We start from the raw sequence: 19109 nt of genomic DNA on the forward strand, positions 1-19109 counted from the left end.
TATATTTTACAGAAATATAAAATAAATATCATCGCACAAAGGGATCAAACTTTTTGTAATTTTTATATGATATGAAAAAAAATCATTTACTCTATATATTAAAATTGTAACTGAGAAATAAATAGGTATGTATTATGATTTTTATTTGATTGATTTTATCCCGAGGGATTAACCTTACCATTAAATCATATCAATTTACATTTCATTGTAATTGAATCGGAGTAAAGAAAGAATGGTTTATTACTAATTAAAAGGATAACTCTTCCTTTAATAATTACAATATTGCAAGATATGCGTACATATATAACATATACATGTAGTATATATGAGTTAAAAGATTTACATACATACAAATGTGTTTAAGTTTATTATTTTTATATGTACTAATTTATAGATTACAACAATATCCAAAATGTTCAACGTTATATAATTGAAAATCACTCCTTACAAATATTGTGGCAGATGAAAAAAGTAAAATTCTTTTAAATGTAATTTCTGTATAAAAATGTGTAAAATTATTTACAGATCGAAATTGGCCGTTCTGATGGAATAATTCTTGTAAGATATTTTAAATTGGTGGAATAATTCTTGAAAGATTTTGTAATTTTTCACTTTAACACAATAACACATAATTAAAATGTTTTAAATACTAACTATATATAGGCATAGATGCAAGCATAATCATGTTCCAAGTATAATTTGCAGATACTTAATTTGTTAAATTCTTTTTCTTTCAACATTTTCTTAAAATTCGAAATTCTTTAAGGGCTTGTCAAATAATGTTATTTTGTTTACATTACGTAGGCAAGTAAAATAATATGTAGAGAAAACATTGAATATAAGAACAAAATCATAAGAAACACAAACACAATTTCTTTTATATACATTTATATATTTTTAAGGATAATGTTGCATACAACATTTTTCGTATTGGTTATACGTATAGCATGTAGGCACACATTATCATTAGTCTAAAGTATGAACATACAATATAATTAGAAATATAATAAATAACAAAAAATAGATAATAACAATAAATAGAAATAACAAGAATATCCATCATAACATCATAATATTAATTTAAAATTTATAGTTGCATATTTATTAAAACACGTGTTTTACAAACTTGATTTCACCGTAGAACCGATAGACAATCAGCAAACACAAAAAAAAACTTATTGTTTTTATTTCTTTTTCTAAACAGCAATTTTGGAAAGCTCATATTTTGATAGCTGCTACTTCAATTTAGTTATTTTGATTTAATGCTACTTCAATTTAAAAGAACCCTTAATATAACGTATATACAGATACAGGGATCATTTTGATCAATTACAAAAAAAAATTATTTTCTTAAACAAAATAAAATTGTAAATGTTTGCTTCGTTTTGGAATCATAGTTGATTTAATTGTTGTGTTCCTATCCTACACAATATTTTCTGGCAAAAATTTTGATTCAGCTTGTGTGTTAGGAGCTACATTTGTAACATTTTTATTTTGACTTGTTCAATTTGAATGTACGCAAATAATTAGCTATCATACTGAAGTCTTTAAAATATTTTAGAAATTTACTAATTGAAAATCATTCTTGTTAAAATTTGAAAAAAGCACACATATAAATTATTATATTTTTCGAGCGTTCTTTCCTTTTTGTAAAAAAAAAAAGTATACCTATTCAATTTCAAAATTGTATTGTAATATGCTCTTCTTTTTTTGTTTATGAAAAATTTTTTATACTTTAATTTTATGACATCATGAAATCTCTGGCAATTGCTGAAAATTGAGAAACAGAAATAAAAAATGTCCCCTTGAGAACAGCTACTAAAGTAATTTATTTATACTTACATATGCCTTAGCCGAAAAAATGTAAAAGAAGAAAAACATAATGATGAAATGACGAAAACACAAGGTAGAAAAAATATCTATGATGCTGTAGTGTCAGGACTGTCAAGATAATAAAAAAGAAAGAAAAGGACTAACTTAAAGATTTAAAAATATATTGTAAGAGTATAACTGAAAATTACCGTTGATAACCCCCACTATAGGTAGGTATTTCTTAAAATAAATAAACGAAATTAAATCCTATAGAAATACTATACTTAATTTTTTTTTATGCCAACTTTGCCAGTGAATAACTCTTATATCTAATTAATTTCATTAATTTCAAATGAAATTTTAATATAAAAGTTTATATAAGAATCAAGTTTATTACAAGCGGTTATCTGAACAGTTCAGTCAGCAAATATCAGCAATTTTCAATCAAACTAAATTACAAAATTGTAAAATGTCAGTGTTACAAACAGAAAGTAAAATTTTTGAGTGTTCATATACATTACACAGAATATAAGATAATCTGGTATATAAATGCTTTGAAAATCATCAACTCGTTAAACAAACTCATATTTTAAAATTATTACACGTTTACATAATTTTTTTTTTTAAAAATAAGAATATTGAACAAAGGTAACTGTCTACATGTAAATATCAGCACAATATTAAAAAAAAACCAAATCCGTGCAAGTGGTTTGATTACAAATTTAAAAAAAAAAATTACGACAAATTTTTTACATTTTTGTTTCGAATTGAAATGCAAATTGAGAATATTTAATGATAAATCTTACAAAAAGGGAGTAGTCTCCAAAAAAAAAGTTGAAAAAAGAAATTGTTGAAAATTTAAAATGATTTGATTATTAACTGATGGCAGTCTCTAAAGTGATTTCCTTTGTTGGAATGTCAGGTATAGTATAAGAGAATTTATTGATTCTGTTTTATTCCTAAAATTTAACGCACGTTTTCTTATATTATTTATATACGAGTACTTTACGAACTGAATTCCCAGAGTATATACATGAAGAAAAATGAATTGAAAAAATATTTGATTATATGTATTATCTGAAAACGTTATTTGTAGATTAACGATTTATTAGGCAAATTATTAAAGTATTTAATTAACTTTGTTATCCATTACTAAAATACAAATTTTTAGCTATTAAAAACTATTAATTCAAACCGATTTTTAATTAAACCAATTTATTTAGTCGTTCCGTTTGCTAAAAATATTTCCAAAGTTATATATTAGTCCAAAATATGAATTAAATTCACAATATATACCTGTGCATTTCAAATTATCTTTTATTTTTGAATTTCGCTTGAAAATTAAATTATAAAATATTTTACACTTCAAATCGGAATCATTTTATTTAATTAACGACTTGTGTAATTTTATATCTACATTACTTAACCAAATAAACGTGGAAACCCTTTTTTGCCATATCCTATTATAATATTATGTAAACGTAAATAAATAAATCCTTTTTATAAATAAAATTTATCAGAATACTTAAATCTTTAAGGTATTCATGTATACTCGTATATATATGTGTACAATAAGTATTGCAGAAAATTATATAAGTATTAAGGGTCAGTGTTGTTTTTAATTAATTACATCTACATACAAATATGTACACACCCAAAATTAACCAAACATATATAAAAAAAATTATATTGTCCTGCATTTATCAAATATCCTTTTTACTATGAATAAAATGAAAATTAAATGTTCTTTGTACGTACGTAATATGGAATATATTTATGTAAACATTTAAATTTTATATTTTATAGAGCACTGAATATACATATACATGTACACTGTACATAAATATTAGAACAAAATATTAAAATGTTAATTTTTGGTTTTATTTTTCAATGGACAAATGATAAATTATAAAGATGTCCAGACATAATTTCCAGCTTCTTTATTTAAATAGAGATCCATATAGATATAATTATATATATAAAATGTATAATACATTATATGTATATATACAATGCTTATTTTGGTTTTAACAAGTATGTATGCATACACTTGTTTCAAAATTATAGTCATATTGAAAAAATGTGCTGTTTTTTTTTTGTGTTTTTAATTATTTAATGACCACAAATATGCTTAATGTTGAATATTTTAAATTAAGGATTTTATTTACTGTTCAGTAGTTCATAGTTCAATTAATCCTTATATTAAATGTATTTTTATTATATTTTACATGTACCTTCATATATACAAATTATATATTATATACAAAATTATATAAAATACAAAATTTATCTGTTTTAACTAATTACTTAATTACAATAGATAATATGGTATGGTTTGGAAAAAAAAATTAAAATAAAATAAATTTTATTTTAAACTGATCAAAATATCACTATAGTTATATATTTTGAAGGTTACCATATTCTTATATTTAAAAAAAATTACAGATTTCAATTAAATAAAATATGAAAGTATGTATGTTGAATACGTATTAACCCATTAAACAGTTAAATAGTCAATTTAGTAATATATAGTGTTAAATGTTAAAACTAACAGATAAAGTAATTTTTCCTTCCTATAAAATAAAATGGTGCATATATCATTAGAACATAAATTCCGATTTAGTTCATCCACTAATTTTAGTGTTATTAAAAAGATTCTAAATTAGGATATGAAATTTTTGTTAGTTAAATAAAAAAATTTCTGCTTTTACTCTAAGACATCATGTATAAGTAGTTTTCGAATGGAAATATTAGAATTTAATGGAAGCTCAAAAAAATTACAAACTTAAAGTTGTTTAACTTTATAATTATAATTTGAATTTTTCAATATTTTTATTTATAATTGAATTCAATTAGTATGAATATAATATTAGTACGAATATAATATTAGGTGTAAATAATATTCTACAAAATATTCTACAAAAATATATTCTTAATTACGTTATCATGAAACTATGTACTTATGTTTGTTATTTTATCATAATAATCTATTTTGAATCCTCTGATAAGATTGAGTAAAGTTATTATTTTTTGAAATGGCTCTTTATTATTTCTAAATCTCTAAAATATTTGATAGGCGCACTTTTGTTATTTTTAAAAGAGGTAAAACATTTATTTTGTTCAAAAAATTCTTTTCAACTTTTACTTAAATATATTCTTATTTGTGTTAAAGAAAAACATTGCATACATTTTTCTAAATTTTAAAATATTAAAGTTGAAACCTTTACCTATGTATGTATATACATATAGCTTCATTCATGTATAACATCCATTATATCTACATATAATAAAAAAGTATCATATCAACAATATACATATTAGGTATACATACCTAAATTATATCTAATTGTAACTATCTTCAAAAATTTAAAGTATAGAATAAAATATCATTTTCCTTTATTAAGGACTTTTTTCATATACATACATACTGCATAAGATTTATGTACATTTTCCAACCATTTCTATTCATGAAATTTTAACTTATTTTTCTTTTTTTTTCTTTCAAATTCTTATTACTTCTCAGTTTTCTTTTATTACTTATTTTTGTTTTTGTGTAACCAACTTTTTTGTTCCATTTTTATAAATACCTACATATAGGTATGTAAAATAGCATAGAACAAAAGTTCGTGCCCAGTCATAAGTACCACGCCCTGACGGGAGAGATGTCACTGCACATTTGGCCTAACGATGGAAAAGGGCATGAGTTGAAACTGAAGGAAATTAAAAGTCTTGTATGTATATAAAAAGCAGGAGACAAAATAATAATAAAAAAAAATTATTACCACCAGTAGCTGCTAACTAGTCTTGTTGTAACTTTATGAAAAACTCGCACACATGTGCACGTTGTATGTATAATACGCTTTACAACCATATTGTAATTTTTATGTAGACATGTATACACGAGCAACGTAAATATATAGATTATGTACATTTAAATATATATAAAAAAAGCTCAATAGAGAAAATAATGTACAAGTATGTACATACATTTCGATTTTGCGCACACTTTCCAGTTGTAAGATACGTTATTTGCTCTTATACAAATTAAAACTGCTATTAAGCTCTGTATCTGTAGGTACTTATACCGTTTTATGTATAAGGTACTAACCTTAGCCCTAAGTGTATACCCATTACATTGCAGTTTGTGATCTGGTAATCTTTGTAAGCAGCTATACATATAAAATTATGTATAAAAATTGGATTCACCTATTTACATTATAAAAGTTAATATTTATTCAACATAAATATATTTAGAATTTTTTTCCATTTATTAACCCCTCCAGAAAGTGTATGCTTTTTATTAATAGTTTAGAAATTTCTCTGAAATATGAAAAGTCACTCCCATTTTATTTTTTAAAGATAGGCACTACATACTTATGTATTTATTTTAACATTTTTGTTTTTCTTGAATGCCTTAAAATATAAATTTTATTTTAAGATAAGATACAAAAATGAAGAATCTGTCTATATTGTTTATGTAGATGTGCATATACTCAATATAATTACATGCATACATACATACGCTCATATGTATACATATAACATAGGTATACACAACTAAATTGTTTGCGACAAATAAAAAAATCAATTCAGGGAAATCCCGAAAATATCTTTCGGATTTGAACTAAAAATTTTAGTAGGTATTTAGATTACAAATCAATAAATCTGATACATACTGTAAAATGAATAGCTTTAACACGCTTCATGAGAGAAATGTGATATGGAATTTATGTAGATAATTAAATGGTTTTTATAAAACACGTTCCCTAATTTTAAAATTGCAGTAAAACTGTATTGTAACACAATTCAGCTGTTAATTATTTTAAATCATTATTCTGCAACTTTAAAGATTTATTATTTTACTTCACTTAATTCAAAATAATTAATTTAAAATGCTGAAATAAATCTCCGAACAGCGAAATAAATAAATGTACCAAAACAATTTAACATAGCAAAAAATCTAAAAAAATATGTTGTAAACAAAAATTTCTGATTCTAGTTTAGTTTGATATGTAGATAAGTTATACATACATACATATATTCATTTTATATATATAAAATATAAAAAAAAATATGGAAGAGCGAACATAAATGAGAATATGTAAAAAAATGGTGGTGAAAGATTTAAGATATTAGTTCATACATGTGTACTCGTAGAATGCAAGTCATAAATGAAAATGGAATTCGTGAAACACATAGATCATAGCTACAGGCTTTTTTAGTTTTTTTTAGTTTATAAATTTTTTGTAAACCATTTAAATTAGAAGTTTTCACTTGTTTGTAAAACATGAGCTTATAGCTTTGAAATGTCTGTAATCTGCTGTGACAATATATTTGTAGAAATACATACCCGATATTTGCAGTAGCAGATTTTAACACATATACGGCCCGAACAGTGCAAATTTTCATCATCAACTAGCCTTACAAAGCAAGAACACTATAACTTTTTTCTTAATTTCAACACATAGTTGCATCTAACCGGAAACATTTGTATTAACATGTAATGTTAAGATTATATAATAACAACTTTATTTATCATATTTTCTTTGTATTTTACATGTGTATAAGCCGTATAGAAAAGTTATTACTACTTTTTTGTAAGGAATTCATTATATTTTTCTTCGAAGAAATCAAATAAAGCTGTTATACAAGAATACGAAGTCCATTCATGTTTCACATGTCCAGCCGAATATTGTGGAATATCATTACTAGATTCTGAAATACACTGGTTTAATGGTTTATTTGAAGTTACCCAGTTTCGGCCAATTTTTTTCAAATGAGCGAAAACGTCAGGATCCTGTGATGACGTGCGTGAGTGTACGGAATCAGTTAAACCAACGGCGAACACTTTTTCTTTAAAGAATTTTGGATACTTTTTTGCCTGAAATGTTAAAATTTATTGTAACCAAAAACTAATACATATAAATTTATTAAGCTGATATAATGCTTACTAAACGTAATGTAACTACGCCACCATAGCTATGCGCTACAATTCCCACAGATTCAGGATTGGATGCTATTACATACTTCTCCCAAATTGAATATCCATGTTCTTCTGGCGATCCATGACCTTTGATTTGTCTTTCCACCCCGTTAATAGATCGGTAATTGTCATTTGTATTTGCGATAAGAACATCATAATTCAATTCACGTGCCTTTTCCAGATAAGGTATTTGAGTTCCATGAGACAATGATTGATTTATTATGAGACTATAGAACAATACATTAAATATTACAAGACGTTTCTGAGGCAACTGTTATGTTACATAAGTTTTAACATAGTATTACTACTTAAAATGACTAGATTTTCGCTTTTTTCACATTTTTCATTTATTACCTTCGAGCCCATTGCCCAGCCCTTACCACACCACTACCATGAATTAAAACAAGTAATTTTTTGGGATGATCAAGCTCCTTTTTACTCATAAAAATAAATGGAGATTGCTCTTTAGGAACATCGTCATTTATAAACACTTTATGCATACCGTTTTCTTCAAGTAAATTGTAAACATGCTCGGTAATTACCTAAAAAGATATGTACATTTGTAAGTTTATCGAAAATCTATCGAATAAACTATCTAAGTAATTTACTTCTCCTAACGCCTCATAATGATCTTGATCCACGAATTCAAATCCTTTATCGGTAAGCTTACCACTTTCTTTGTCTAATTGCTTTAATTCTCCATCTTTAATCAAATATTAAGTTTCTACAAATAATTTGCAATACTTAAGAATTAATATACTTTTTTACCTTCATTAAATCCATAACCAAATCCGGCTAAATTAGTTGGATAAGAATCTGACATTGTACTTAAGTTCTGCAATATGAACGCTTATTAAATATTTTTATCATGAATTTGATCACTTAATTTTAAAAATTAAACGGGAATTTACCTTTCGCATTCCTTTTCTCAAAAAAGAAAAGGCAAAACTTACTGTTTTATTTGACATAACATTCAAATCAAATTTTTGTTTGTTTACAAAATAAATGTCATTTCCATAAACATGCATTAAACGGTTATACAGTTATGTGTTTGATGAAAATTAGTGCTGCCATTGAAATTTTAGATGTAACATAGTAAGTAGGACAACAATGTTTATTTCAATAATGCATTTCGTTATTTTGATTATTGCCGATATTTTAAAAGGTTAGGATAGTTTACTGATATTTAAAAAACAAGTACTTTCCGGAGACATAAAAATATTAAAAAATTATTTAAAAAACAACTCAGCTATTTTTATATCAAATTATCTTAGTTCATTCTCAAAGACTAATATTTTTCAAAGAAACAAATTATGTGATATCGTTTCAAACCATCGAATAAATTTTGTATTAAGCAAAATAACCTATTTCATGGTTTGTGTAATTTTTTTCATATTGGGGATAGCCTTTTCAGCTCTAGAAAAAAACCAAATCAAAAATCAGCTGATTGTCAAATATCGGAATTTAAATAAATAAATAATTTTGAATTTTTATGTCGTTGAGAAAGCTATTTTTGGTGAAGAAACATTTGTTTGTATATTTGTTCGAGAGACAAACTTTATAATTTTTTTAAAAGATAACTGAGTTAAAATTTATTTCTGTCTAATGTTTCTGCATTATTTATTTCTACTTTATGTACATGCTTAAACATTTTCCAAAACCTTTTTTATCGCACACTTTGAAACACACTTTGAAAGAACAATTTTCCTTTCTTCAGATTTAAATTCCCATCCATGAAAAATTCAAAATGGCAGCATTGCCCTAGATAAAATCTGATACATTAGTTTTATGTATGTCAAATGTCAAAAGCATAAAGTGCCAAAAACCAGAATTTTTGACATTTCATGTTTTTTTCAAAACACGTTCTCGTTCTTCTACATGGAAAAGTTTTACAATTGTTTTGAGAAACAAAATATTCTTTTAAGCTAAAATTTAATCTACAAATTAAACATGGGAAAATTAAATGTTTCGTTGCTTCGTTATTTATCTGCTGAAGATTTTCGAGTTTTAACCGCAGTTGAAATGGGTATGAAAAATCACGAGCTTGTTCCAGGGCCTTTAGCAGCAGCCATAGCAAATCTAAAATCGGGTGGTGCTCATAAAATTATGAAGGAATTATGCAAGCAGAAGCTATTGAGCTACGAACGTGGAAAAAAATGTTAGCAAAAAATTTTTAATTAAAAACATTTACATAAAAATATTTATTTTTAGATGATGGATACCGTTTAACAAATTCAGGCTATGATTATTTGGCATTAAACTCTTTAACTTTGCGAGGATCTGTAACCTCATTTGGCAACCAAATTGGAGTCGGCAAAGAGTCTAATATTTATACTGTGGCTGACGATGATGGTACTATGTTATGTTTAAAACTTCATCGACTAGGTAGAACATGTTTCCGCAATATTAAATCAAAAAGAGATTACCATGGCAAAAGACATAAAGCTTCATGGATCTATTTATCGAGAATATCGGCTACTAGGGAATTTGCTTATATGACAGCACTCCATCAAAGAGGCTTCCCAGTTCCGAAGCCTATAGATTTCAATAGACACTGTGTAATAATGGAATTGGTAAACGGTTTCCCTTTGTAAGTGCGTATACATAAAAATGGTAACACAAACCTGTATACAATTTTTCTTTTAATTAGAACTCAAGTTTATGAACTTGGTAACGTCCCCGAACTTTATGATGAATTGATGAATTTGGTTGTAAGACTAGGAAATTGCGGCGTTATTCATGGTGATTTTAATGAATTTAATTTAATGATTACTGAAGACGGAAAAGCTATTTTAATTGATTTTCCACAAATGATGTCTGTTTCTCATCCAAACGCTGAATTGTAAGCATATTTTTAACTGCTAACCCCAAAATATTTTTATATAAATCTGCTCTTTTTAAGCTATTTCAATAGAGATGTAAATTGTGTGCGAGAACTATTTCGCCGTAAGTTCAATTACGAGAGTGAAGATTACCCCAAATTTTCAGATTTGCAGAGAGATGATGATCTTGATGCTGAAGTCCGTTGTACAGGTTTGACCAAAGAAATGGCAAAAGATCTGTTAAAAGTAAGCAAATATTTTCACATATTAAAATTTAACACAAATAATTAAAATTTAACACAATTTTTTAGGAATATGGAGTAGCAGATTCGGACGATGAAGATGATTCAGATGAAAAAATCTCAAATAACGAAAAAGACGGTTCGATTACTGAAGAGCAATTAAATGAATACAGAAATCAATTAGACAATGAAGTAACATTTTCTCAACAAACCAAATCAAGCGATGCAATAAGAAGGTATATAGAATCATGTAATGAATATTTAAGCAAAATGACTATTGAGGATAATTTGATGGAACGAAATGCTGAAAGGGATAGTTTAGCAGAGTCAAGTCAAATAGAACTAGAAAGTACACTTGTTTCTGATTTTAAAAATGTAAATGAAGAAGTTTCTACCTCAAACGATCTAAACGATCGCGTTTTCAGCACTGATATAAAAACTGAAGAGAGTAATATAGAACCCAATTCAAGACTTCATCGTCTAAAAATGGTCGAAAAATTGCTTTCGGATGTTCGAAGTCAAAGGTCTTACTCAACAACAGCAAGTACAATAGCACCAAGTGTCATCAAAGACCGCATTAAAAAAAATATGGGTGCTAAGGAGAAAATTGAATTACGTAAGAAATGTGTAGCTAAAGGGGAAGCAAGTGCGGTACATCGCCACAGAAAAGAGAATAAAGATATTGTTAAAGAATATCAAGGTTGGGAATTTTGAAAATATTTAAATGTTTAAACTAAATGTCTTTCTTGCATGTAAATATAAACAAATATATAAGATATGAACACCCGCATATACCATTAAATATGTAATACATGTACATATACAAAATGATTTTTTTCTTTATAAAAAAAGGTTAAAAGTTAGAACTGAAAAGCTCTGCCTAATTGTCGAATGTGAATTTTCTTTAACTTTGGAGTACCGTTGAATTGAGAGAAAAAGTGTCATTAAAGAAGTAGATAGCTATACTATATCTACAATAAGTGTTTTCACTTTCCCAAAACCGTTAGTTTTTTTTTGTTAATTCTACTTAAATGTTAAACAAATTTCCAAAATTTTAAGAGATAGATTGCAATTAGATTTCAATGCGTAAGAAAAAACAAAATATTGCAACCAGTGTAACAAATATGATGGAACGAAATTATATTTCAAATATGTATGAGTATATTTAGTACACTTTGGAATATATGTATATGTGTATCAAAAATGTAATTAACTGTGGAAATTAAGGATTTTTATGTTCTTTTTAAAGAAGTTCTGGGGACCTACTATATAATTCGAATTTCGTGAAATGATTTCCATGATTCGGAAAAATGTGTGGTAGTACTTTTTCATTTCTCTAAATGTGAAAATCGAATTTAATAGCAATGCTCCTGTGCTTTTCAACATTGTTTTCTTATATTATATATTTAGGTTCTGTTTCTGTCGCAAAATTTAGTTTGTGAAATATTTTTTTATATCATGTATACGCAAATTACCTACAATTATTTCAAAAAATTTGACAACAAATCAATTGATCAGCTGATTTTTGTTTGATACGTAATTCGTTATGAATAGCAAACAAAAGTATTGAATTTTTAGGTACTTCTTAGCTTTATCAGAAAATTTTAGTTTGATACGTAACGTATATGTAAACAGTCCTTACAATATTAGTAGCCAAGATGAAAATCAACTGATCGCTGTTCAAATCTTTCAAAAAAATTAATTGTCGCCATTTTACTTTTAAAATCTCTGACCGTGAATATGATGAGAATATGAGAATAGAGTATGTAATTTTTATTATTTGCTATCAGACAAAGTCTAAGTTTTTTTCAATCAAAAAGTTTTGATAGTTGATAGCTTACGAAACAGGTTTTATTAATTATAAAAAAAGAACCAAAGCGGGGAACGGTTTTTCAGGGAAAAAAACACTAACGGCAAAATATTTCGATAATTTCACCGTTGGCGGCGAAATTATAATGGTTCACTATAAATTCACTAAATTTCCATTTAAATATGTGTATGCTATATGAATTCCGACATTTCGCCCCGGAAAATCGCTCTTATTTTGTTTTCAACTTAATGTTAAGCACTAAATTTTTAAGTTACAAAATTGTTCCTTAATAATATAAATCTTTTAGAATTTTTAACATATTTGTAGTCAAATCAAATTATTGATAGTGATTTGACAACATCTAAGCATACAAAGAAAAAAAATTTAGAAGATTGAACAGACTTTTTCCAATCCAAACATTAACAAAATTACAAAACCATTGAGAGGGGTCAGGGAACAGAAGGTAATGTATGTTATGGAAGATAGATTGAAAATGTATGAAAGCTCTTTATTCAGGCGTTTGTTCATTTATTGTTTATTATTTATTTGCAGTGGTGAAATTTTTTCATTAAGGCTTTCAAAATTGAAGAATGTTTAATTTAAGGAAATTTTTTTATTCAAACAAATTAATTACTTTAAAGAGTTTAGATTTAAATAAACTTAATCTAAAACATTTAGAGACACGCATTTTCAATAGTAAAAGAAAAATCAATTATTGGAAAACCATTCCTGTTTTAGGTAAAGTTCATGAGCAAAAATTATATGAAACATTCTCTATAATAAATAAAAAACAAGTTTAATTTATGCACTACAAGTGAACACAAATTAATAATAAAATCAGCTAACCAAATAAAATCGATACTTGCAAAATTTAAAAAAAATCAGTAAGTCTACATTTTTAGAGCTCATTAGCCTAAAAGTGTAAGTTGGCTCTTAATGCCAGACTATTTTGTTTTTGAATATTTGTAACTTACATAAAAAGTAGGTGCTATACCTGCCTAGTAGACTTTTTTTTAATATATTTTGCATTTTAATAATATTTTTCTATATTCCTACAGATTTATAAATACAGTGTAGGAGAGCTCACAAAAAGTTAATTTATAAACAAGTTGTAAAAAAAAATCACAAACAAATAATTACCTTCCAAATGCTGCTACTTAATACCTAAATTGTGTACAGTAAAACACGGTTAAGTGGATCACGCTTAAGTGGATTTCACGCTTAATTGCATCAAATTTTCGTGGCTTGTACTTTTTTCGATTTTTTCATATAAAAAAATTCGTTTAAGTGGAATTCGGATAAGTGCACAACACGCTTATCTGCACATATATTTTTTCCCTCATGTAATACTTAATATGTAAATTTATTCGGTTAACTGCACATCCCTGTTTTTATTAAGCATAAATGTCAAAAATGAAAAACTACACTCTCAACTACAAAATAAGAAAAGCAACACTATGTAGCTACACAAAATATTTTAGTTTCTGTCATTGTCAAATTTTGAGTGTTCAAAAATTAAAGTTTAGAACCAGTTTTTAATAAATTCAATTCTTTGACATTGGAGGTAATTTTTTAGGTCGAATTCGTATAAGTGGAAAACACGCTTTAGTGGACAAAATTTTCTTGGCTGATCGATTTCCACTTAACCGTGTTTTACTGTACCTACATACATACTTAACCAAAATACATACATAATATGTACCATTCTAACCACATAATAGTATGTATAATTATTTTTTTTCTTACCTATCTATTTGCTCAAATATTGAATAAGATGTTTTTTATTATTATTTCGTATTTGTAAAATTAAAATTGTAGGAAAACAGAAATGTTTTAAAAGCTCCGGTGAAATGAAATAATAGCTTTAAAAGCATTAAAATTATTTTGTTATGGAAAGCTGACTGTTGAAGCAAATTATTGGTAGATAAATGTGACATGAAAAAGAAAATTTCAGTTCTCATTTAACTGTCGGCTTTTATTCATTTTGTCTCGAAATAAGAGGAAAAAAGAAATTGTAATACTTTTTTTTATTTTTACTAGAGGAGAAAAGTTATAAAAAAATGGCACAAGATAATCTAACTGCAGTATTATATGGAATCGAAGACTTAAGATTGGTAAGAATAAATACTTATGTAGTTATAATTTGATAAATATCGTTTTATTATTTGTGAAATAATTTTATGTTTACCTTCTCAATTTATAATAATAAGTCTTTGTGGCTGCAGGGACTTGGACCCTGTCAACCTGTAACCTATCTATACATGACTAAATGTGACTTTTTTCTAACTACATACCTATATAACTATATCTGTAGATAACGGTAATTCTAGTACCAGTTAGTAATAGTCACATCTAAAAGATATACATACATACATTCTAATTATTTTGCTGAAGATTTGGACTACTTAAAATAGGCTTGTAGTTTATTAGAACTTCTGCAAAATTTTCAATATATAATTTTAATATGCGGGCTTACATATGTATGTATGCATTCCTACTCTCTTTTTAAAATATCAATTAAAATTAAGCTACATAATAATATACTTTCTCTAAAAAATATTTAACTAAAACAAAATGCAACTTTTCAATAATAAAACAGAAAATTAAAGAGATAAGTAAATAAAATAAACAAATGTAAAATTGACCTTCTCAGAAGTTCAAAGTGACTTTTTTTTGTTTTATTTGGATTTTTTTTTAAATAAAAAAATGAAAAAATTGTGTTTTTTCAACGTGTGATCACTTTATTATAAATTTAAAAATAGAATTTTACAAAACATTCAAATAAATATGTGCGTGAATACTCACTCACTGGAAAATTTTAAATTGAATATGGAATTTTCAAATTTTGTAAAATGAATCTTATGAAAATAAATGTGAGGGAAAATTATCTATTGCAACGAAAGTATCACTATTTAATGTAACGTCTATGCAGGCATCTAATTCGTATATATTTGTAAATTTAGTTTTGATATAGAAGATTTTGGTGATGTAAGTCACTCAAATTATAAATGTAAATAAACTTCAAAAATTCAGAAATAAAATCCGTGTCTTGTAAAACGATTTTGTATTCAAAATGCGATTTGGAACAAGCATATTTAATTTTACCAAAAAAAAACTAAATGTTTAGGAAGGTGGGTGTATTTTGTAAGAGTTCTCTAAATTTTAAATGCTACTTATTAAAAACTTCTTAAAAATTGGACAAAACCACACAAGATGGTTCAATCCTCAAGTTTTAAATTTTTATCAAAAACATTTTTAACAATATTTTTTTTAAATATGTTCTTAAACATACTGATAGAATTTTTTCCTATCTGGTTTTTCGCATTTTCCATTTGACTTCTTCGAGCGTTCTGTTTCATTTGCCGTTTCACCTTGAAGAAATTGAACAAGGACGAGATTGCATTCGGTGTATATCATCAGTAAACAATATTTACATGAAATTAAACTTAAAAAGTAAATTGTAGCCATTGAACTATTCAAATAAAAATTAAGTAAATATTTGTAGTTTAATTTTAAAAACCAAGCGCTTAAAAAATCACTCATTATTATTAATGACGTTATTTATTGCAATATCTCTACATAATTGCATGATAGGCATGTCCACATAGGTATATACATATATATTTATGCATTATATCATTTAGTATTTTAATGTCATGCCAAAGATTTGCTTATAACATTTGCTCTGACTTGCTTATCTGTATCGTTACAAGTATACAATCGTTATCACTATAATGTAAAGGAAGTTTACATGTTTATTGAATGTGGTTGTTTTTGTTTATAGTAGTACCGTTTATTGAAAATACTTTTTATTTAAGCATTATCATAAAATTTTAATTCAAGCATTTTATTATTGAACTAAGAAAGTAGTAATTAGTAGTCAAAACCAGACTGCGTAGTGCAGTGCTGTAACAAAAACAGACTACGACAGATACTGTTGTTTATAAGGAAAACTTAGGGTCCCCTAGTAAAAATAGATTTTGGCAGGTGTAGAAGTACCTAGGGGCTTATAGTTCTGTTCAAGTTCAAAATCTGTTCAAAATAAAAATGCTATAGCATAAAGTTGAGAGAAATATGTAAGTTATTAATAATTTTTTTTAAGGAGAAAAAAATATTATGTATAAAAAATTTACCGGAGAATTTTATTTTGGACAGACCTGTTATATGTATCATTAATGACATACACATTATATACTAAATATACGCATTAGAAATTAAACAATACTCTCAAATAAAATTTAAATTCTTCGTTAAAAAATTTTGAACCTTATTTATTTTTCAGGAACAAACTTCTATTCCAGAAATTTCCGATCATGGTAAGTTGTTATTAGTATATTAGGTATGTATATGTGAGAATAATTTTTTTGGTAAATTTAATAAATAATATTTAATTAATAATTTCAACTGCTTATTGAAAAATACGTTTTCTAATATTTTTATTTTGAATTCTTATACCGTTACCGCATCTATCATTACGATTTCGCAATAAGTAAGATGATCCTGTGAATCAAAAATAAACTAATTTATAAAATAACTAGATTGAAACAAAAGTTAAAAAAAATAGAATTCTCTTTAAACAGCTTCCTTTCTAGCACAAGCTCAAGAATTTGTTTTAAGATACTTTTATGAAATTAACTTTCATTATTTTCTATAACGAGAAGGTTACTTGATATCTAATTCCAAGTGTTTTTCTACCTTTGGCAAAACGTTGTTAAGAATTAATTAAAAAATTAAAGCGTACGAGGAATAATATTCTAAAACAATCACTTAATATTTAAGATGTGCTTTTGGAAATGGATTGCGTTGGCATCTGTGGATCAGATGTTCATTACCTAGTTAAGGGCAGAATTGGAGATTTTATTCTTACGAAACCAATGATTATTGGTCATGAGGCGTCTGGCATTGTTGCCAAAGCTGGAGCTAAAGTTAAGCATTTGAAAGTAGGAGATCGAGTTGCAATTGAGCCGGGTGTACCCTGCAGAATGTGTGAACACTGCAAAGTAAGAAATAAAAAATCAGTGTTTGTAAAATTTTTTTGAAATTTTATAAATTATAGAACGGAAAATATAATTTATGCCCTGATATGGTCTTTTGCGCAACACCTCCTTATGATGGAAATTTAAGAAGATACTATAAACATCCTGCCGATTTTTGTTATAAATTGCCACCACATGTTACGATGGAAGAAGGGGCGTTATTAGAACCTCTTTCCGTAGGTGTGCATGCTTGCAGAAGAGCTGGTAAGATTTTCATATAAAATTTGTAGACTGTATTTTAAGATTAAATTTTCAATATTTCCATATGTTTTTTCTAGGTGTTGGTTTAGGCTCTGAAGTTCTTATATTAGGTGCAGGCCCGATTGGTTTGGTAACTCTTATTACTGCGAAATCAATGGGGGCGTCAAAGATAATCATTACCGACATTGAACAAAATCGTTTAAATGTTGCAAAAGAATTTGGTGCAAAAACGTTGCTTATTACTAAAGACATGTCAGAAGCTGAAACTGTAACTAAAATACACGAAATATTGGGATCTCAGCCAGATAAAACTGTTGATTGTTGTGGCATGGAATCAACATGTAGAATTGCTATTAAAGCTACAAAATCTGGTGGCAAGGCAGTTATCGTGGGTTGTGGTCCCCCGGAAGTCAAAGTTCCACTTATTGAAGCACTATCGAGAGAAGTGGACATTCTTGGTGTATTTCGTTATTGCAACGAGTATAGATATTTGGAAATATTTTCTAGAACAACCGAGTTAATATTGTTATTTATTTTTAGTTATCCAGCTGCCTTAGCATTAGTTGCATCTGGGCAAATTGACGTAAAAAAGTTAATTACTCATCATTTTGATATAACTGAAACTGCAAAAGCTTTTGATACTGCTCGATATGGAAGGGATGGAGCTATCAAAGTTATGATACATGCACAACCGCGGGATAAAAATAATCAAAAATAATTTTGGAAATAAGACGTTTTAAAAGTTGAAATACTTATTGTTATTACTTTTTTATCAAAGCAATTAATTATTTTAATGCTTTAATAAAAATTTACACACATGTTTGTATATTGCTTTTTGATTCAAAATATATGTACATACATATGTATGTATCTGAACTCGAATAATATGTATATACATATATGTATGTAATTTAACGCACGTAATTATTAAGACTGATCTATTATGAGATAAGTTTGTTATCATAATTGAAAAATATCCCATATAAGACATCATGTATTGCGCTTTAATTATTGGCGTGAAATATCAACCACCAATATCAACAATCTAAGAAAAAACCATTATCAACAATATCCACAACTTGCAAAAGATGGCAAAAATTCAATTATCCGTGACTTCAATAATGCGCTTAAGACGTAAAATTGTACAAAGTATCAAATTCCAAAAAGTTTACTAAAAGCTCTTGACATTGTACACTTTTCCAA

General features: G+C 26.5%; 3 protein-coding genes across 3 annotated transcripts; 2 read left to right on the forward strand and 1 right to left on the reverse strand.

Annotated features, from left to right (window-relative positions):
* Nucleotides 1-7318: 7318 nt before the first annotated feature.
* On the reverse strand, nucleotides 7319-8772 carry LOC129610622 (FAM172 family protein homolog CG10038). The gene is made up of 6 exons (XM_055523246.1): nucleotides 8707-8772; nucleotides 8564-8630; nucleotides 8404-8498; nucleotides 8150-8337; nucleotides 7764-8022; nucleotides 7319-7693 (listed from the first exon to the last, which is right to left on the reverse strand). Exons 1-6 carry the CDS (start codon nucleotides 8761-8763, stop codon nucleotides 7400-7402), a joined length of 960 nt encoding a protein of 319 aa, XP_055379221.1. The 5' UTR covers nucleotides 8764-8772; the 3' UTR covers nucleotides 7319-7399.
* Nucleotides 8773-9633: 861 nt separating this feature from the next.
* Nucleotides 9634-11681, forward strand: LOC129610616 (uncharacterized). Its single transcript, XM_055523229.1, has 5 exons — nucleotides 9634-9953; nucleotides 10007-10385; nucleotides 10446-10637; nucleotides 10698-10863; nucleotides 10929-11681. Exons 1-5 carry the CDS (start codon nucleotides 9746-9748, stop codon nucleotides 11571-11573), a joined length of 1590 nt encoding a protein of 529 aa, XP_055379204.1. The 5' UTR covers nucleotides 9634-9745; the 3' UTR covers nucleotides 11574-11681.
* Nucleotides 11682-13262: 1581 nt separating this feature from the next.
* Nucleotides 13263-18732, forward strand: LOC129610520 (sorbitol dehydrogenase-like). The gene is made up of 7 exons (XM_055523131.1): nucleotides 13263-13407; nucleotides 14710-14783; nucleotides 16952-16985; nucleotides 17449-17669; nucleotides 17726-17909; nucleotides 17984-18386; nucleotides 18447-18732. The coding sequence occupies exons 2-7, from the start codon at nucleotides 14730-14732 to the stop codon at nucleotides 18622-18624; spliced, it is 1074 nt and encodes a 357-aa protein (XP_055379106.1). The 5' UTR covers nucleotides 13263-13407; nucleotides 14710-14729; the 3' UTR covers nucleotides 18625-18732.
* The last annotated feature ends 377 nt before the right edge of the window (nucleotides 18733-19109 follow it).

This window comes from Condylostylus longicornis, unplaced genomic scaffold (assembly GCF_029603195.1).
Source record: "Condylostylus longicornis isolate FDR11 unplaced genomic scaffold, ASM2960319v2 ptg000045l, whole genome shotgun sequence".
NCBI lineage: Eukaryota > Metazoa > Arthropoda > Insecta > Diptera > Dolichopodidae > Condylostylus > Condylostylus longicornis.